The sequence below is a fragment of the Oncorhynchus keta genome, chromosome 19 (assembly GCF_023373465.1).
Source record: "Oncorhynchus keta strain PuntledgeMale-10-30-2019 chromosome 19, Oket_V2, whole genome shotgun sequence".
NCBI lineage: Eukaryota > Metazoa > Chordata > Actinopteri > Salmoniformes > Salmonidae > Oncorhynchus > Oncorhynchus keta.
Window position 1 is genome coordinate 19,936,017 of NC_068439.1, and position 21,241 is coordinate 19,957,257.

A 21,241-nucleotide genomic window follows, 5' to 3' on the forward strand; every position below is an offset into this window, starting at 1 on the left:
CAATTGGTGGCTGACTAAATACTTTTTTGCCCCACTGTATTAATTTATAAATCCCCCAAAAAACAGAAGCTGAAATCTGCAGTTTGTGGGCGACCACACGCCGGCCACTTCTTATGTAGTGTTTTCACTTTGAACGAAAACAAGGGGGTTGAGCTCTGAGCTGCCACAAATATTATACCAATTTGTAAGTCGCTCTGGATAAGAGCGTCTGCTAAATGACTTAAATGTAATGTAAATGTACTGACAAGATACATATCTCGCCGCCCTAACAATAAGACTTGTTGTCCACAAAGTGGCACAGCAGGCTGTCTATCTCCCGTCTTTCCTTTCTTTGGATTGGTGGATACATCTCGTTATTGTAATTGGTTTTTTAATGTTCAATGAGGGTTGTCAATGTCAAGTGTCTGTATTGAATGGAGAGAGATGCTATGCTACTGACCTCATGCCATGGATATGCAAAGCCATCTCAGATTGTTTTTTTTCATGTCTTATATCAGTACACTTGTAACAATTTAAGCACTACAAAGCTTATGTTCGATCAAATAAAGCTCACCCATTCATTTTGACCGAATCCAGCACTCTCATTGACCTTCCTTAGTGGGCAAAACAGCGCTACCTGCTGGAGGGGGAGACAGATTTTCTGCTGAGTTTGGCCTCAGCCTCTAGTGTCCTAAGTTTTCATAACTGTGACCTTAATTTCCTACCGTCTGTACACTGTTAGTGTCTTAACGACCGTTCCACAGGTGCATGTTCATTAATTGTTTATGGTTCATTGAACAAGCATGGGAAACAGTGTTTAAACACTTTACAATGAAGATCTGTGAAGTTATTAGAATTTTTACTAATTATCTTTGAAAGACAGGGTCCTGAAAAAGGGACATTTCTTTTTTGGCTGAGTTTATATATCAAGGTGACATCGAGATAGTTACCAATATTAGTTATTTATTGTGGAGCCTGCTATTCTACTTGAAATTAAATAATGTGAAAGAAAAAATGTTTAGCTCCCACCGGTGCATGACCGTGATACCCAGTAGCGGTAGGAAGCACATGAGGTCAGCAGGCATGTAGCTACAACACTGGTGCACTGGTCGCCGGCTTATGTCATCGTGCAGTCCAATCAGCCATGCCAAACGATTTGCTTTCCATACACCCACTCCTTTCAACACGCCCACTCCGGGGCTGCAGCTACCCACACTTGCCTTTGGCTGGATTGTTGGGCTGTCTATGCAAGCAGCTGGAGGCAGGGATTTCTCCTGCAGAGCTCCATTTTTATATAACGGCCTGCCTATCCATATGAGAGAAGCACTTCAACTATGACAGACAAAATGAGAAAAAAAATCCAGAAAATCACATTGTAGGATTTTTAAAGTATTTAAGTAATAAACCTTTGGTCACCTACAAACAAGCAAGAGGGCCAAGTTAGTTTGAGTTTTTATTTATTCATTTATTATCCAATAGGCCACAAAGTGTCCTATCCTAGACCTCCCTAGGCCCCATCCTATTCTAGACCACAACTTACCCATCCCCCCTTTGATATCTGGCTCTGCCCAGGTAACAACCTTGCCTACTCTAAACAATGACTTAGGTAAGATTAGTAAATGATCCTTATGTTCTGACATTATCATGTAGGAGCTCCCCTTTCATTCTCCACATGTCCAATTCTCCCTTGGGCTTCCGTTCATGTCTATCCTGTATAAATTATCTGTCAAGTGTCTTATCTACTTTAAGAGTTATCTGTGCTGCTTTGTATGTTCTTAGATTGTATATGTGCTTGTCTATTATAACAGTAACCCTTTTCTCTCCTTTCTTATTTCACAGGCACTAGTCAATGCTACTATGTCGGCCTGCTGTGCCGAATAATTTCTTGGCAATGTTTCCGTGTTTTACACCATAGTTCCTGAAACCAACTAAACATTCATTCCACTCAGTATCTGTTTATTCACCCATTCTGTGTCACACCTACCTTGCTCATTTCCTGGCCCCCCTTCTAAAACTTCTCCTTTCTGCTCTCAAACCTTCAAGGTCTCAGCAGCACGGGGAGGGCTCCTCCGTCTGCCCTTCCTCCTATTTGTCTTTCGCTCTTTCTCATAGCAGTCTTTATCAAATATTTTTATCTTTATTTATTTATTTTAATATGGGTTGTTTTAATATGGGTTGTTACCAACTATTGACTAAGTGTCTCACTGTTTGGAATTATCTGAACTCATGGATTGTAGAAAAAACATGTCTATGGTGGCAATCTCTAAAGTCCTTACATAACCTTAATCAACCTATCTCGATCCTATCAATAATCCTAAATCACCACAGATGTCATATATCCCTGTCAACTTTAATACTATTTAAATAAAAATCTTCTAATGATCAAATAAAGCCAAAACGAATGCTAACCATATCATGTGCTTTCTGTACTAATGAGCTCTCTCCATCGGGAGTCCACTGTATTTTATCTAACAATAACATGGGTTAACCTTAAAATCAGTCTCATCAATCATTGAATATATGTTGCATAGTGTGGGATACATTATCTACAGTAATTTACCATCCCTAAGAACGGCAACATTTTTTTTTTCATAATTAATTTGAATGATTATAAAATCACTATTTTTCTATCTCTCAATCTATTTTCCTGCCTTATTTGCTTAAACTATGTCCTGTCTAAACCTCAAAGGACCATATCCTCCCCCGTTTATTATCGATGATAAATAGGATTTCTGTTCCTGTTGTAATACCAAATGAATAGTAGCCAATTCGAAACCTTCACAGTCAGTGTTTACAACAGAATCCTGAACCTCCTCCTCCTCAATAGAGTCTATTCCCTCGCTCCTCATAATTTGTCCTGCCAAAAATCCACATTCTCCTCTGAGTCTTGCTGCTCCTAGTGAACTACTTATCTCTCCACCTCTCCGAGCTCAGCTCGCCCCCACCCTACTAAGTTCTGTTTAATGGTATGGCTTATCTCGGGACGCATTCCACTGAGGAAAGCAATTTTTAATTGTTTACTATATGGGGCATTGAGTCCCTCCACTGCCGGGATTCTTTTAACCCACTATTCTCCCGGAGCATCATATATACACTGCTCCAAAAAATAAAGGGAACACTAAAATAACACATCCTAGATTTGAATGAATGAAATATTCTTATTAAATACTTTTTTCTTTACATAGCTGAATGTGCTGACAACAAAATCACACAAAAATTATCAATGGAAATCAAATTTATCAACCCATGGAGGTCTGGATTTGGAGTCACACTCAAAATTAAAGTGGAAAACCACACTACAGGCTGATACAACTTTGATGTAATGTCCTTAAAACAAGTCAAAATGAGGCTCAGTAGTGTGTGTGGCCTCCATGTGCCTGTATGACCTCCCTACAACGCCTGGGCATGCTCCTGATGAAGTGGCGGATGGTCTCCTGAGGGATCTCCTCCCAGACCTGGACTAAAGCATCCGCCAACCCCTGGACAGTCTGGTGCAACGTGGCGTTGGTGGATGGAGCGAGACATGATGTCCCAGATGTGCTCAATTGGATTCAGGTCTGGGGAACGGGCGGGCCAGTCCATAGCATCAATGCCTTCCTCTTGCAGGAACTGCTGACACACTCCAGCCACATGAGATCTAGCATTGTCTTGCATTAGGAGGAACCCAGGGCCAACCGCACCAGCATATGGTCTCACAAGGGGTCTGAGGATCTCATCTCGGTACCTAATGGCAGTCAGGCTACCTCTGGTGAGTACATGGAGGGCTGTGCGGCCCCCCAAAGAAATGCCACACCACACCATGACTGACCCACCGCCAAACCGGTCATGCTGGAGGATGTTGCAGGCAGCAGAACGTTCTCCACGGCATCTCCAGACTCTGTCACGCCTGTCACATGTGCTCAGTGTGAACCTGCTTTCATCTGTGAAGAGCACAGGGCGCCAGTGGCGAATTTGCCAATCTTGGTGTTCTCTGGCAAATGCCAAACATCCTGCACGGTGTTGGGCTGTAAGCACAACCCCCACCTGTGGATGTCGGGCCCTTATACCACCCTCATGGAGTCTGTTTCTGACCGTTTGAGCAGACACATGCACATTTGTGGCCTGCTGGAGGTCATTTTGCAGGGCTCTGGCAGTGCTCCTCCTGCTCCTCCTTGCACAAAGGCGGAGGTAGCGGTCCTGCTGCTGGTTTGTTGCCCTCCTACGGCCTCCTCCACGTCTCCTGATGTACTGGCCTGTCTCCTGGTAGCGCCTCCATGCTCTGGACCCTACGCTGAGAGACACAGCAAACCTTCTTGCCACAGCTCGCATTGATGTGCCATCCTGGATGAGCTGCACTACCTGATCAACTTGTGTGGGTTGTAGACTCCGTCTCATGCTACCACTAGAGTGAAAGCACCGCCAGCATTCAAAAGTGACCAAAACATCAGCCAGGAAGCATAGGAACTCAGAAGTGGTCTGTGGTCACCACCTGCAGAACCACTCCTTTATTGGGGGTGTCTTGTTAATTGCCTATAATTTCCACCTGTTGTCTATTCCATTTGCACAACAGCATGTGACATTTATTGTCAATCAGTGTTGCTTCCTAAGTGGACAGTTTGATTTCACAGAAGTGTGATTGACTTGGAGTTACATTGTGTTGTTTAAGTGTTCCCTTTATTTTTTTGAGCAGTGTATATAAAAAATACTACTACCGGTCAAAAGATGAAACAAAGTTTCAAATAACATGATCAGATCAGAATTACTACTCTGGAACCCTCCACAAAGTTAAATGATTGTACCCTTATGGCCATCGGAAGAGAGACTTAAGCAAGTCTTACCCTTAGCCCAAGGCTATGCCATTTCTTTCGTCTCATTGGTTCAAATTACAACTATGTCAAAGAACTATATACTCGTTCATAATTATCAGTTACTCAATTTACCTTAAAATCAGTATCACAAATGACCTTAAATTCCTTATCCAAATGGCCCTCCCATGAGGCTGATCAGACCACAAGGGAAAGCCATGATAGAGGTCAATAGTCATACCACCCTTTTACTGTCGTGTTCCATACAATATTAGACAAATTGAAGAACCCTTTATCTAAAGAATTCACGTGTTTAATTTAAACTCAGAAAACAAAACTTCTAATATTCCATATGTGAGTGTACCCCTTTAAGATATGTCTCTTGGAAAATGGAAATGTACTCCCTCCAATCATTTGTTTTTTAAATTTCCTAAATGTTTCATGTAACTCATTCAGTCCTTCTCCAAATAGTCTCCCCAAAATGCTTGATAGGAATACCCTGCCATTAGACACACACAACTGTGATAAACGTGCACTGTCCCTTTAAAATAAAATAAACTCAGCCTGCAATCCACTTTGCGGACCTTTCATTGTTCCCCATAATGAAAACAGATTATAATGTTAGTATACCTTAACTTCCTGTTAAATTTCACTGGTGTTACCTGAACAATCAAACCAAAATCAATAACCGGGAACTATTACAAAACTTTTACGATACAACTCCCTCTCTTATAGCCAAATATAGCCCAGTGAACGCCACCAATCAGTGCTGCCCACCTAACATTTTTTAAAACTACATAAAGAGATGTAAGATAACAACAATACATAAAGAGAGACCTAAAGACAACAACATTTAGTCATGGCAACACAATTTGTTTAATGTGGAATGCATTGTTCAGTGCATTGCGCAAGTGGGCCAACAACAAGTATTTATTCAAGACAAATATGCTGCAGACCAGCAAGAATTCCTCCACGGACCTACGCCGGTCCACAGACCAGGGTTTGAGAATGGCTGGAATAGGCTATGGATAATTCTTCTGAGACTACACTAGGAACACTTGATATTGCGAGCCCAGCAGAGAATCAGGGATGAGGGGCATCATCGGGCACACATGAGATACTATAATACTGTAAGCAACTAATTCTCAAACACTTAGCAGTATGACATTTAATTCATTACAAATTACATGAAGAGCCCTTACTGCTGCTCGATCATCCTATTTTTCTAACTTAATTGAGGAAAATAAGAACAATCCGAAATTCCTTTTTAATACTGTCGCAAAGCTAACTAAAAAGAAGCATTCCCCAAGAGAGGATGGTTTTCACTTTAGCAGTGATAAATTCATGAACTTCTTTGAGGAAAAGATCATGATTATTAGAAAGCAAATTACGGACTCCTCTTTAAATCTGCGTATTCCTTCAAAGCTCAGTTGTCCTGAGTCTGCACAACTCTGCCAGGACCTAGGATCAAGAGAGACGCTCAAGTGTTTTAGTACTATATCTCTTGACACAATGATGAAAATAATCATGGCCTCTAAACCTTCAAGCTGCATACTGGACCCTATTCCAACTAAACTACTGAAAGAGCTGCTTCCTGTGCTTGGCCCTCCTATGTTGAACATAATAAACGGCTCTCTATCCACCGGATGTGTACCAAACTCACTAAAAGTGTCAGTAATAAAGCCTCTCTTGAAAAAGCCAAACCTTGACCCAGAAAATATAAAAACTATCGGCCTATATCGAATCTTCCATTCCTCTCAAAAATGTTAGAAAAGGCTGTTGCGCAGCAACTCACTGCCTCCCTGGAGACAAACAATGTATACGAAATGCTTCAGGCTGGTTTTAGACCCCATCATATCACTGAGACTGCACTTGTGAAGGTGGTAAAATACCTTTTAATGGCATCAGACCGAGGCTCTGCATCTGTCCTCGTGCTCCTAGACCTTAGTGCTGCTTTTGATACCATCGATCACCACATTCATTTGGAGAGATTGGAAACCCAAATTGGTCTACACGGACAAGTTCTGGCCTGGTTTAGATCTTATCTGTCGGAAAGATATCAGTTTGTCTCTGAGAATGGTTTGCCCTCTGACAAATCAACTGTAAATGTCGGTGTTCCTCAAGGTTCCGTTTTAGGACCACTATTGTTTTCACTATATATTTTACCTCTTGGAGATGTCATTCAAAAACATAATGTTAACTTTCACTGCTATGCAGATGACACACAGTTGTACATTTCAATGAAACATGGTGAAGCCCCAAAATTGCCCTCGCTAGAAGCATGTGTTTCAGACATAAGGAAGTGGGTGGCTGCAAACTTTCTACTTTTAAACTCGGACAAAACAGAGATACTTGTTCTAGGTCCCAAGAAACAAGGAGATCTTCTGTTGAATCTGACAATTAATCTTAATGGTTGTACAGTCGTCTCAAATAAAACTGTGAAGGACCTTGGCGTTACTCTGGACCCTGATCTCTCTTTTGAAGAACTTATCAAGACCATTTCAAGGACAGCTTTTTTCCATCTACGTAACATTGCAAAAATCAGAAACTTTCTGTCCAAAAATGATGCAGAAAAATGAATCCATGCTTTTGTCACTTCTAGGTTAGACTACTGCAATGCTCTACTTTCCGGCTACCCGGATAAAGCACTAAATAAACTTCAGTTAGTGCTAAATACGGCTGCTAGAATCCTGACTAGAACAAAAACATTTGATCATTTTACTCCAGTGCTAGCCTCCTTACACTGGCTTCCTGTCAAAGCAAGGGCTGATTTCAAGGTTTTACTGCTAACCTACAAAGCATTACATGGGCTTGCTCCCACCTATCTCTCTGATTTGGTCCTGCCGTACATACCTACAAGACGCAGGCCTCCTAATTGTCCCTAGAATTTCTAAGCATCAGCTGGAGGCAGGGCTTTCTCCTATAGAGCTCAATTTTTATGGAACGGTCTGCCTCCCCATGTCAAAGACACAAACTCGGTCTCAACCTTTAAGTCTTTACTGAAGACTCATCTCTTCAGTGGGTCATATGAATGAGTGTAGTCTGGCCCAGGAGTGGGAAGGTGAACGGAAAGGCTCTGGAGCAACAAACCGCCCTTGCTGTCTCTGCCTGGCCGGTTCCCCTCTTTCCACTGGGATTCTCTGCCTCTAACCCTATTACAGGGGCTGAGTCACAGGCTTACTGGGGCTCTCTCATACCGTCCCTGGGAGGGGTGCGTTACCTGAGTGGGTTGAGTCACTGATGTGATCATCCTGTCTGGGTTGGTGCCCCCCCCCTTGGGTTGTGCCGTGGCGGAGATCTTTGTGGGCTATACTCAGCCTTAAGTTGGTGGTTGAAGATATCCCTCTAGTGGTGTGGGGGCTGTGCTTTGGCAAAGTGGGTGGGGTTATATCCTTCCTGTTTGGCCCTGTCCGGGGTGTCCTCGGATGGGGCCACAGTGTCTCCTGACCCCTCCTGTCTCAGCCTCCAGTATTTATGCTGCAGTAGTTTTTGTGTGTCGGGGGGCTCGGGTCAGTTTGTTATATCTGGAGTACTTCTCCTGTCCTATTCGGTGTCCTGTGTGAATTTAAGTGTGCTCTCTCTAATCTCTCTTTCTCTCTTTCTTTCTCTCTCTCGGAGGACCTGAGCCCTAGGACCATGCCTCAGGACTACCTGACATGATGACTCCTTGCTGTCCCCAGTCCACCTGGTCGTGCTGCTGCTCCAGTTTCAACTGTTCTGCCTTATTATTATTGGACCATGCTGGTCATTTATGAACATTTGAACATCTTGGCCATGTTCTGTTATAATCTCCACCTGGCACAGCCAGAAGAGGACTGGCCACCCCACATAGCCTGGTTCCTCTCTAGGTTTCTTCCTAGGTTTTGGCCTTTCTAGGGAGTTTTTCCTAGCCACCGTGCTTCTACACCTGCATTGCTTGCTGTTTGGGGTTTTAGGCTGGGTTTCTGTACAGCACTTTGAGATATCAGCTGATGTACGAAGGGCTATATAAATTAATTTGATTTGATTTGATTTTGACATGACCCTCCCCTGGACTAAATTACAAATTGCATAACCCTCCCCCATTTTCCTCCGGGTAACTATTGTGTAAATTTTGTTTTACCTCTCCCTTAGTTTGCAGTGACTTTCACTTCCTCTCCAACTCTGAGGCAGCAGTGTCATTCGAGTAGCCGGGATTAGCCCAGAAGGCTAATATTTCACAACTATTCTTTCAAAATAATATTTATTGTAAGACACATATTGATGTATTCAGTCAATGGTGCCACCTGTAAATGACCGATTGTTTGGTGCCACCCCCTTGTTTTCTTTCTAAGTGAAAACACTACACAAGAAGTAGGGCGGATTCTGGCTTTAAACAGAACATTTGTAGACATCCTCAATCTGGACAAAGTTCCTCATGGATACACCCAGATTCCCTAAAACAGACTGTATTCCTTATCACTGTGGTTTGCAACACAATACTAAATATACTTATACAGCAGTCACTTTCACCAAACTAACTATGGAAACCATAGATAGCTATGATGTATTGAGAAACGCTGCAATTTGCATGAAAATAACTTTACAGTACAGTTAAGGACTCAGGTCACACAGAGGAATCAATCGTACTACAGACAACCGTGATAAGAGTAATGCTGTACCTTACATAATTTCTCACTTTTTCCTTCCTTATATTCCACATTTCTCTGAAAATTAGTTGTTTTTGAAATAACTCCTAGACTTATTAAACAACTATTGCGATGAACACAGTCTAGGGGAGTGAAGAATGTGTCATAGGAATGATTGGTATCAAAGGTTAAAGGAGGCCTATTTAAGTCCTTCATATAGTTTGAGCTATTGTTAATATCTACATTTTTGCCCCCCACCCCCTTAAATCTGAACTCAGCCCCTGAATGACTTCCAAGAGGTTAGGAGTCACCATAAAAGCAGAACCTGGTATCCTAGGTGACTTCTAGGTAACATCCCTGAGGTCATGTAAATTCAGCCATTGGTGGTTTCAAATGATAGAGATATGTAATATATGGCTCACTGAACCAAGTGGTCTTGATTTCCTTGATTCATGTTTTGACCAGGGGCCCAGAACACTTGGAGAACGAACAGATAAGCAAAAGTATTGCCTGCCTGCCTTTGAGGGGGTTGGCAGATTGCTACGAACCTATCAGAGGAGCGTGTCTGTCTCCCTGTGTGCATATTTCTGTCTATTGTTTGTCTATTAAACCTTTAAATATAGAAGTCGTTGGGGTTCTTCATTTTCCACACCTTGGCCAAATTCACGATTCCCGAGACTATAAGGTCTAGTGATCATTGACAGAATGACATAATGAAAAACAAAGGGTCTATAAAGCCAACTGGTGCTATTGGACATGGTAATATACTGTTAACTACTTCTGTATTCGTCACTGACCTAAGCTTCTGTTTAGTTCATTGTTGACAAACATGGGGAAATTAGATAAAGTTACTTATTTGTTATAAAAAGTGGGAGGATCAAATCTAGTGTATGAATTGGTCAAGGATTCATGCAGTCACCCCATTGTGTAATCTTATCACAGGAAGTGTTTGGATCAGTAAAGTGAGCTCAATATCAAGGCTAAGGTAAGTGAGATTTAAAAAAGAGAAAATCATTTAATTTTAAACTATGCAATTAGAAATCACAAATATAAGAATTAGTAAACAACAAATGTATGCAATTATTTGAATCTTAGTCAAGTAATTCAGAAGTCGTCTAAATTTAGATGCATTTGAAATTGAAAGTAAACCGAGACACCATGTTAGTGCTGTGGAAGCGTGTTCGTAAATTCACTCTGGATTCTGGAGTGCCAGAGTGCGTTCAAAGTGTGCTCTGGGCTATCATAAATTCAGAGCATTGTCAGATTAACCATTTGTAGGCTAAATTCAGAGCATTTCGCTCTGGCACTCTCAAACCACCCTCATGTTTTTCATCTTACTGTTGCTCATCTAAGGGTGCGTTACAAACAAATAATCTGACAGAACTGGCACTCCAGAGGGAATTTACAAACGTACCCCAAGATAAAGACAAAGAGTTGGAAATTCCACAAGGTATAATGATCCAGTAAACTTTCAAAAATGAACATCATACTCAACCAACTACAAAATTCCTCTAAATTGTAACCACTTGTTAAATCCCTATCCTTTAGATGTGGAGCATAGCTGCATTGGTGTTAGTGCTGACAGGGTCTGCCTCTTGCTACATCACGTGCCCTGGTGGGAAGGTCTGCTCTGATCAAACAACCTGTTGTTTGACTAAAGGAGGATATGCCTGCTGTCCAGTTCCCAATGTGAGTAACCAGGGTTCACATTAAGGCAATTTGTAGCCTGGTCCCAGATCTGTTTGTTATGTGAACAGCCATAGCAATTGGCAGCACAAACATCTGGAACCAGGCTAGGGAATTTGATAACACTAGTAAATGGGATTCTCAGCAGCACTAAGGTTGTAAATACTGGAAAAAGAAACCAACATACTGGTACTGTTGTTTCCTTTTCTTTTGGGTTACAAAACCAATATTTCAGTTGAAAGACCTTGGGTTCAGAAAGCTGTATGAGCAAAGACCCCACAAAGGTATTTTGACTGCATGTCACCTTTTTCTCATGATGTTTTCCAGGCGGTGTGTTGCTCTGACATGGCCCACTGTTGCCCGTCAGGCTTCAACTGCAATGTCATCACCCAGAAGTGTGAGAAAGGCGACCATTCATGGAGCAGTGTGCCCATGCTGAACAAGGTGGCTGCAGAGGAACCAAGCTCTCCTGTCTCTGCTCCGCTCGAATCTGACAGCAGCCCTGTCCAGAGCAATGCAATGGAGAGCTCCATGGTCGGCAAGGTGCAATGTGACAACTATTATGCTTGTCCCGATGGCACCACCTGCTGCCACCACCCCACAGGCCTGTGGTTCTGCTGTCCTTACTCTCCTGTGAGTTGACTAGTGTTTCTCTGCTTGTAGTATGTTGGCTTGAAGGGCTCTTGTCAATTTGTAATAGTGTTATAGAGTAGCTGTTGTTATTGTATTAGGTTTTTATTACAGCTAAAAAACAAAACATACTACACAATAAGTTATTCATATTTTTCTAAACTGGATATTTTCTCAGAAATATTAAAATCAAGAATTTGAGAGCTGTGGTATGCAAAATTGGTATGCATGAAACAATATACTGAATCAATATACGTTGTACTTAATTCCAAAATGGCTATTGTCAATATACAGTGAGCTATGAAAGGATTGGGACAGTGACATTTGTTGTTGTTGTTTTGGCTCTGTACTCCAGCACTTTGGATTTTAAATTATACAATGACTAAGAGGTTAAGGTGCAGACTGTCAGCTTTCATTTGAGGTTATTGTCATCTATATTGGTTCAACAGTTTAGAAATTACAGAACGTTTTGTACATAGTCCCCCCATTTCAGGGGACCAAAAATATGTGGTAGAATTTCACTTATATGTGTATTGAAGTAGTCTAAAGTGTAGTATTTGGTCCCATAATCCTAGCACCACAATGAATACATCAAGCGTGTGACTACAAACTTGTTGTTTCAGATGATCTATTGTGTAATTATGGAGTCACTTTTATTGTAAATAAGATTATAATATGTTTCTAAACATTTCTACATTAATGTGGATGCTACCATGATTATGGATAGTCCTGAATGAATCGTGAATAGTGATGAGTAAGAAAGTTAGACGCACAAATATCATACCCCCAGAGCCAAAACAGCAACAACAAACGTGTCACTGTCACCAATACTTTTGTAGCTCACTGTATCAACTTGTGTACTTCTGTATTTCCACAGGGTAGGTGCTGTCTAGATGGGTACCACTGCTGTCCCTATGGCTATGACTGTGACCCCACATACACAAAGTGTGTGAGGTACGGCAACCTGAGGTACCCTTTTGCTCCGAGGCAGGCCCCTTCAATGATCGAAGCCATCAAGGTCTCCAAACCGGAAAACAAGGTCCATGATCAGGTAGGTACCTATGCGTCACACTCACAGGCAACCAATGTTTGTGTAGGCAGTGGACATTGTTCTCTTTCTATGTTTGTTTCTGTGCCATTCAAGTCAGTCTAAGAGAAAATCACTTTTGATTCCCACCTTATGGGCATTAAAAATAATAATGAATATAGAATCATTTCCGGCACACTGGTATGCTATTACATTTGAACCTCTGAGAGTAGTTAGTAATGTAATCACATTGTTCCCACGCAACCAGATACTCAGATGTGCGTGTTCTTTTTACATGTTGAACCCCTGAGTAGAACATTGACGGTGTGGTTATCTTCTTTCCCTCATTTTTTTGCAGGTCTCATGGACAGCTCTAGTTCAGGCTACTGACAGCACGCCACAGGCTGGAGTCACTCACTGTGACACTAAATTCTATTGTCCTTCTGCAACCAGCTGCTGCAAGGGACCTAATGGCAAATGGGGATGTTGCCCATTCCCACTGGTAAATATACTGAAAGTGTTGGGTGTACTCTAGAGGGGATTTAATACAACTGACATTAAATACCACTGAGCTATCATTTGATAAAGTAGTATATCAATGTTATGTAGGTAGAGCATGTTTAATAATGTAATTAACATTTTATCTGTAGTGCACGTGCAGAGCAGTGTGAAATGTTTTAATCAAATCAAATGTTATTTGTCACATGCGCTGAATACAACAGGTGTAGACCTCACAGTGAAATGCTTCCTTACAAGCCCTTAACCAACAATGCAGTTAAGAAAAATACCTAAAAAAAAGTAACAAATAAAAGTAACAAATAATTCAAGAGCAGCAGTAAAATAACAATAGCGAGGCTATATGCAGTTGAAGTCAGAAGTTTACATACACTTAGGTTGGAGTCATTATAACTCGTTTTTCAACCACTCCACAAATTTCTTGTTAACAAACTATAGTTTTGGCAAGTCGGCTAGGACATCTACTTTGTGCATGACACAATACATTTTTCCAACAATTGTTTACAGACAGATTATTTCACTTATAATTCACTGTATCACAATTCCAGTGGGTCAGAAGTAGAGGTCGACCGATTATGATTTTTCAACGCCTATACCATACAGATTATTGGAGGACCAAAAAAGTTGATTAATCGGCCGATTACATTTTCTTTTTGAAATGTATTTGTAATAATGACAATTACAACAATACTGAATTAACACTTATTTTCAATAAAATCAATTTAGCCTCAAGTAGATAATGAAACATGTTCAATTTGGTTTAAATAATGCAAAAACAAAGTGTTGGAGAAGAACGTAAAAGTGCAATATGTGCCATGTAAGAAAGCTAACGTTTCAGTTCCTTGCTCAGAACATGAGAACATATGAAAGCTGGTGGTTCCTTTTAACATGAGTCTTCAATATTCCCAGGTAAGATGTTTTAGGTTGTAGTTATTATAGGACTATTTCCCTCTATACCATTTGTATTTCATGAACCTTTGACTATTGGATGTTCTTGTGGACACTTTAGTATTGCCAGTGTAACAGTATAGCTTCCGTCCCTCTCCGCCCTGGGCTCGAACCTGCAACACAACAGCCACCACATCGAAGTGGCGTTATCCATGCAGAGCAAAGGAAACAACCACCCCAAGGCTCAGAACGTGTGAAGTTTGAAACGCTATTAGCGCGCGCTAACTAGCCAGCCATTTCACTTCGGTTACACCAGCCTCATCTCAGGAGTTGATAGGCTTGAAGTCAGAAACAGCACAATGAAGAGCTGCACGAAAGTGCTGTTTGAATGAATGTTTACGCTCCTGCTTCTGCCTACCATCGCTCAGATACTTAGATACTTGTATGCTCAGTCAGATTATATGCAACACAGGACGTGCTAGATAATATCTAGTAATATCATCAACCGTGTGTAGTTAACTAGTGATTATGATTGATTGTTTTTTATAAGATAAGTTTAATGCTAGCTAGCAACTTACATTGGCTTACTGCATTTGCGTAACAGGCTTGTGGAGTGCAATGAGAGAGAGGCAGGTCGTTATTGCGTTGGACTAGTTAACTGTAATCTTGCAAGATTGGCTCCCCGAGCTGACAAGGTGAAAATCTGTCTTTCTGCCCCTGAACGAGGCAGTTAACCCACCGTTCCTAGGCCGTCATTGAAAATAAGAATGTGTTCTTAACTGTCTTGCCTAGTTAAATAAAGATTAAATAAAGGTGTAATTAAAAAAAAAAAATTGGCAAATAGGCCAACAAAAATACAGATTTCCGACTGTTATGAAAACTTGAAATCGGCCCTAATTAATCGGCCATTCCGATTAATCGGCCGACCTCTAGTCAGAAGTTTATGTACATTAAGTTGACTGTGCCTTTAAACAGCTTGGAAAATCCCAGAAAATTATGTCATGGCTTTAGAAGCTGCTGATAGGCTAATTGACATAATTTGAGTCAATTGGAGGTGTACTTGTGGATGTATTTCAAGGCCTACCTTCAAGCTATATATCTAATAACAAAAAGTGCAAACAAAAGAAAAGTTAATAGCTATCTATTGTTGTCTAGCTCCTCCAACCAAAACTCACCTTCCATTGAACGTGTTAGCACCACTGTTTAGGTGACAGATGAGGGCGCTATAATCTTGCTTTGTTGAGATCATGTCAAGTATGTCCTGTGTTTATGCAAATTAATAAAAGCATATATCAGTCTACGTAAATTGAAATGATGCATATGGAAGCAGTACTAACACTAAACAGAAACGGAGTGTCTGATCCGACTATTCAATGGACTCCTGGGGGATCAGAGTGACAGGAGGATAGGGAATGGCCTGGACAGTCGGAAATTCAGGGATATTCCCCACAACACCTTTGAAATGACTGATGACATGATCATGGATCGAGGTAGGTGTCACTTTTGTCACATGAAACAGAATGTAAGCACCAAATAAAGTATGATACTGATGTGGTAAGGTATCACAAAAAAATTGGTATTATATTCCAGTCTTTTGCGCATTTGACAAGGACAACGACAGCTACGTCAGTGTGAAAGAGTGGACCGAGGGACTATCAGGCTTTCTCCATGGGACATAGGATGAAAAAATAAAGTTTAAGAAAGCTATAAAGTGTATCATGTAGGCTTTTTGACTGTTATCTACGATATTTCTACCCATGTATGGTCCCCCATTTGGTTTTCACAGCTTTGATGTGTATGACTTGGGTACATTTCCCGGGAAGAGACCATGACAGCAGACTGTCCTATGCAGACTTTGAAAAGGCAGTGAGAGATGAGAATCTATTGCTTGAGGCTTTTGGAACCTGCCTTCACGATGCCAAGGTGACCCTTGAAGTTAAGACTGTAAAAACAGTGTAATGACTTGTCTGTCTGGATTGGACAATATTTTGCCTTTGTCTGACATGTTCTTTCCTTTGGTGTTACAGAGCATATTGGCATTTGAGCAGGTTGCATTCCAGGATCCACTTGAGCGTTAAGGACATCACTAAGTTATTCATTTTCATAACACCATTTTTATTTTTTTTATAAACAAAAATCTTCTTATACACTGATGGGAAATGTAGAAATAAAACATGTTGAGAAAATATATTTGAATGGTGTAAATGTAGGAACTTGCTAATGTCCACCTCATTCCATGTGAGAAGCAGTCTTTCAGGACAGGTCTGTTAGATTCTCCTCCGAGGCTTGGCTGACTTTGTCTTCTTCTCTGTTGGCTTGACTTCAGGAACTGATGCAACCTGAGAACAAGGAAAGAAATTCATTTTCTGTAGTATCACTCTTCAATTGTATGAAATTGTGAGTGAACAATTTTAAGAGGCAAATGACCACAAATATACCCTTTTCAATGTATTTCTGATCATGTTGGCTGTTATGTTCAATGACTCGTCCGCCATATCCATCTTAGGCCGGTCTGGTAGTTTTGGTCCAATGAGGATTTCATTTTTGTCCACAAAGCCAAAAAGTGAGTCTTTATTAGTTTCTACTATTTTCCGTTTTCTGTTCTCCAAATGGGTGGTCCTCGGTACAAATCTTGGGGATGCTGCAAGGGGTGGATTCTTAGTCAGTCTTTTCACTATTCCTCCGTCTCCCCCAGAAGAGGAGGGAACGCTGCTTATGTTGGGTGCCAGGTGCTGTTTAGTATTTATGCCATTATGCAATGACCCCATTTTGTCCTCTGTTGGAATAGTCCTGCATTGGTTTGCCTGATAACTATACAACCGATCATAAGATGGGGCATGTCTGGAAGGAAGAAACTCCTGTGGGGGTGAAGGCAATAAGGGAAATCCTAAATAATGGCCTTGGCTGGTACTCGAAGTCTCTCCCTTGTTGCTAGCATCACTGGATCTCTGATCATCACCTGAGGAAGTCCTGGCTGTGGTAGCAACTGTATCTGAAGACATGGGCTTTTTGCACTCTTCATCCCCGTGGTCCTGTTCCTTTGCTTCTCAACCAAAAAAAGAAGAATCATATGTCAACTAACTACATCATAATAATCCTTCTTACATTGGGAATGACATACCAGATATAGTTCTGATAATATTCTACGAGCACAACATCTGTACTTTTATTTTGAGTCGTCCTGTTCACATATCGTCTCCGGTCTTGCAGCTTTAGTCTGGTGTCCTCCACCGTCTCATACTCTGGGGCATAGCACACATGTAGTAAACCTCCAAAGAAACTCTTCTCATCCATGTGTCGTTTGGCCGCCCTGAAACACAATTACTTTAAAGCATAACTGGCTGAGACATGTGATCTACCAGCTGGTGTACAACTAGGGTAGATAAAACATGGTCAGGGAAAACACCCATCCCTGTCTATCTCATCCTAACCTATAAAACCTGTCCTAACCTTGCACTGGTGAGTTTCTGGAACTTGATGAGGTAGACCTCTGTGAATTGCTCTGCAGGGTACTCATCCAGCACCCTGTACTCCTCCACAGCCCCGTACAGCGCAGAGAGCTCGATCAGTTCTGTCATCACCCCGATGGCTGGGACTCCTTGCAACATCAGGTAACGAGACTCCAAGTTGATGGTGTACACCTACAGGGGCAATATAGCACGGGTTAGAAATACAATAAATTGTATCTATCAATCAACCAAATACATTAGATGTCTAGCTAGCTAGCTCACTTGGCCAAGTATTGAGCATGGATACAGCGAAATGCTGTATCCTGTATCCACGCTATATCCAGCATTTCGCTGCAGTTAAGGTAGGAAACGATATTCCTACCTTGACTGCTTTAGGTCTCCTCCCTTCTCTATACTTCGGTCGTGAGGGGCAAATCTTTTGCTGCTCATGATGTTTATAAACCTCTGGGGTGCTCCAACACGAGCTGTTGGTAAATCCTGCCATGTTTGCGAATTACAACAAGCACCAAACCGGAAGTAGTTTCCCAGACGACAATAATCGGATCTGAGCTCATCGATGTCTATGTGAAAAACAAAAAAGCAGATCAGCTACTTTTGCCTGCCAGACATAGCACCGAATGCATCGATCCCCAAGAGTACATTCACGTCGCTTAGCTAGCTAGCTACTAACAATATATTTCCATGCTCTGAAAAGGGACATTTTGATGATATTTTAAACATATTTAGTTATGTTGGGGAATCATGGCATCCAACCTGTCACTCTGATTTTCCACAACACGAAAAACTGTTTTCTTCACCTTCCTCCAAACTTGTTAAAACAGCTCTCTCTCCAAGACGTAAGCTATAAACTAGCTAGCTAGCTAACAGCTAGTTAGTGTTATCTTTTAAGTTGTGTCAAATAATAACTATGCCAAACTATCAACAAACTACCGGTAGCTAACTTGCACTTGTAACCATTGCATGCCATTTCTTCTGGTCTGATCTGTAGTATGACATTTTCCCAACGTTTTTTTATGCAATTAGCTATCTTCTGTGTTATAAAGAACCAGGCCCTGGAGCTGTCCTGGGGTCATGATGCCCGTGTGTTCCTCAGCTGGACCAGAAGCAGAAGCCCTGCCAACCAGGAGGACCATAAAGTAGCGCTGAGCAGGCAACTGGGAGAGAAGCTTGGACTCAGAGATGGAGAGCAGGTAATGATGTCCCATTCACTAATTCTCTTGCCCATTCCCCAAACTCATCATGCCTTGATAACCCCACTTTTCCTGATTACTAACTCATGTTGGATGGTTTCAGGGCTTCTTGAGGTCGTGCCAGCAGGTCCTGTCTGTACAGCAGGTGTTTGTGGAGCCACTCTCCTCTGACGACTGGGAAATCCTGGTGAGAACCTATAGAGAGGTCTTTGTACAGTATTGTGCAATAGGCAAGCTCACCCATCAGAAACATTTAGTACCGTATGGTTTTAGTATAGCCTGGGAGTGTTGCTTTGGGTTTATTCTTCATTCAACTCCTTTGTCGTTGTCATGCAACAGACATGCTATTTTTGATCCTTTGCTGTCAAAGCAAATTCAACATTGTAGGCAACTGTCAATATGGTTCGTAAATACAGTCTGGGATGGGCAAATATTTAACCATGTCTTGTCCTCAGGAGCTCCACAGTGCAGAGCTGGAGCAGCAGCTCCTGGATCAGATTAGAGTGGTGTTTCCTGATGCAGTGTTTCCTGTGTGGGTGGACCAGAGAACAGTCATCTACATCAGAATCGGTCAGCACTGATTTTCACTTTTTACATTTTCTCAACGTCTAACAGCGATGAACGCACCAGCTCCTATGTTATGACCAAAGAAACAGTTGATCAGAGGAGGCTGATTGGAGGAGCTATAGGAGGACGACAAGCTCATTGTAATTTCTGGAATGTAATTTCTGGCCATTACAATGAGCAGTCCTCCTATAGCTCATCCCACCAGCCTCCTCTGCAGTTGATGTCATACATCGTTCATACTCTTCTTCTTCTGCAGCTTCACTCACCCCAACTGTGCCGTACGGTCGATTAGAGCAGTTCACAGAGCTACACGTCTCTCCTAAAATCCGTGCTGGAAGTGAGGACCTCTCCTGCGCTCCTTTTGGATCATCCTTATCCAATCAGAACATGCCCCTCCACAGACAGCCGAACTTTGACCTCTCACCCTCCTCCAGGTCCTCTCAGGAGTTCAGCGTTCAGGGGACTGGACTCCCTGTAGAACAACATCCTAACGCTGCTGCCCTCCAGAGCCCCCGGCAGTGGGGCGGGATAGCAGACGTAAAGAGCCTGGTCAGGTATATGCTAACAGGGTACTGTGACCCTGTGAGAGAGACTCCACCCATCCCCACCATCCCTGCCCTCCTCAGTGACTCAGTCTTCAGAGTGTGCAGAGCACCGCCCGTGTCTCCTGGCCCTCTGAGTGCCACCCATGGGGTTGCCCACATCCTGCCCTGGGGCCAGCAGATGGGAGGTAATATCAATGGAGGCCAGCCAGCTGTGACGTATGGCCTACTGTCCAAGGTGCTCTCTCCAAAGGAGGTGAGAGAGCGGGCTAAGCAGGCCATGGAAAAGAAGAAGAGTGGCGGGGCTGGTGGTGCTGGTGGGGTAGGAGACGGGGAGGAGAAAGAGGATGCCACTGTAGTCAAGGTGGTGTGTCACCTTACAGAGGGGTTGAAAGGGAAGCAGGGATCATCTAGAGAGGGAGAGCTCCACAGTGGAAGGGTCTGGGTGAGTACATGTACTGAAGCCATGGTCTAAACTCAAGTTGGACACGATGTAGGCCTAATCAAATGACCCATTCTACCCATGGTTTACAGGTTTGTCAGCCCAAACGTATTGATATTAGGCTCATATGTATCCATGCCTCATACAGTTGTTTTTCTCAGATCCCAAAATCCCTGGAAACTAGTCTTCATATCAACCCACACTCATCAGTGAGAATCAAGCCAATCAAGTCAACTCCTAAAGTAGCCACCAGTATCCACCTGCAGCCTTTACAACCACTGGTGAGTAACATTTATTTTTAAATGTTATATCTCCAGAGCTTTGACATATTGGTACATTTGGAATACGCAATTCTATGGATTCTACTGTTCTATTTAGCCTAATCTTGTACTTTTCGTGTTGCTGTTTGACCCCTGCCCTGATGTCCTCCTAGCCTGCAGCAGAGAGTGAGGTGGAGATTCAGACTGCCTTCCTGGGTTGGCTGCACACCCAGAGCCACGAACCACTAGCCTGTCTGACTGGCCGCTCCAACACCATCTTCCTACCTGCCACTGAAGGTACACATAGGTTGCATCACAAATGGCACCCTGTTCCCTTTATAGTGCACTATAAAAATTAAAATCCAAGTTTATTGGTCATGTACCCACTTTAGCAGAAGTTATAGCGGCTGCAGTGAAATGTTTGTGTTACTAGCTTCTAACTGTGCAGTAAAATGTCAAACAAATACAGTGTTTTCAGAAAGTATTCACACCCCTTGACCTTTTTCACATTTTGTAGTGTTATAGTCTGAATTTAAGTTGTTTAGATTATGTGTCACTGATCTTCACACAATACCCCATAATGTCAAAGTGGTATTTTGTTTGTAGAACCTTTTTGAAATTAATTCCAAATTTAAAGCTGAAATGTCTTGTCA

General features: G+C 42.1%; 3 protein-coding genes across 8 annotated transcripts in view; 2 read left to right on the forward strand and 1 right to left on the reverse strand.

The window, feature by feature from the left end:
- Positions 1 to 10,066: 10,066 nt before the first annotated feature.
- LOC118380399 (progranulin-like) lies at positions 10,067 to 16,291 on the forward strand. 6 transcript variants are annotated; one of them, XR_008070636.1, is made up of 8 exons: positions 10,114 to 10,129; positions 10,313 to 10,355; positions 10,724 to 10,820; positions 10,919 to 11,059; positions 11,384 to 11,689; positions 12,564 to 12,737; positions 13,072 to 16,040; positions 16,145 to 16,291. XR_008070636.1 is itself a non-coding variant. In XM_052469989.1 (6 exons), the coding sequence occupies exons 2-6, from the start codon at positions 10,919 to 10,921 to the stop codon at positions 15,907 to 15,909; spliced, it is 771 nt and encodes a 256-aa protein (XP_052325949.1). In that variant the 5' UTR covers positions 10,193 to 10,355; the 3' UTR covers positions 15,910 to 16,215. The 6 variants fall into 6 exon arrangements, 2 of the variants coding, with proteins under 2 accessions (XP_052325949.1, XP_052325948.1); XR_008070635.1 differs by lacking the exon at positions 10,724 to 10,820 and having other exon boundaries at positions 10,067 to 10,129; XR_008070637.1 differs by lacking the exons at positions 10,114 to 10,129; positions 10,724 to 10,820 and having other exon boundaries at positions 10,193 to 10,355; positions 13,072 to 13,215; positions 15,904 to 16,040.
- Positions 16,212 to 18,116, reverse strand: rbm48 (RNA binding motif protein 48). The gene is made up of 5 exons (XM_035767386.2): positions 17,949 to 18,116; positions 17,568 to 17,758; positions 17,282 to 17,427; positions 16,556 to 17,160; positions 16,212 to 16,456 (listed from the first exon to the last, which is right to left on the reverse strand). Exons 1-5 carry the CDS (start codon positions 18,069 to 18,071, stop codon positions 16,385 to 16,387), a joined length of 1,137 nt encoding a protein of 378 aa, XP_035623279.1. The 5' UTR covers positions 18,072 to 18,116; the 3' UTR covers positions 16,212 to 16,384.
- A 55-nt stretch (positions 18,117 to 18,171) lies between these two features.
- pex1 (peroxisomal biogenesis factor 1) overlaps positions 18,172 to 21,241 on the forward strand; it is a 37,020-nt gene continuing 33,950 nt past the window's right edge. Inside the window, exons 1-7 of the mRNA XM_052469987.1 lie at positions 18,172 to 18,423; positions 18,631 to 18,777; positions 18,881 to 18,964; positions 19,233 to 19,347; positions 19,601 to 20,331; positions 20,490 to 20,609; positions 20,762 to 20,885. Coding sequence (XP_052325947.1) covers positions 18,316 to 18,423; positions 18,631 to 18,777; positions 18,881 to 18,964; positions 19,233 to 19,347; positions 19,601 to 20,331; positions 20,490 to 20,609; positions 20,762 to 20,885 — 1,429 coding nt within the window. The 5' untranslated portion in view covers positions 18,172 to 18,315. The remainder of the gene's footprint in view (positions 18,424 to 18,630; positions 18,778 to 18,880; positions 18,965 to 19,232; positions 19,348 to 19,600; positions 20,332 to 20,489; positions 20,610 to 20,761; positions 20,886 to 21,241) is intronic.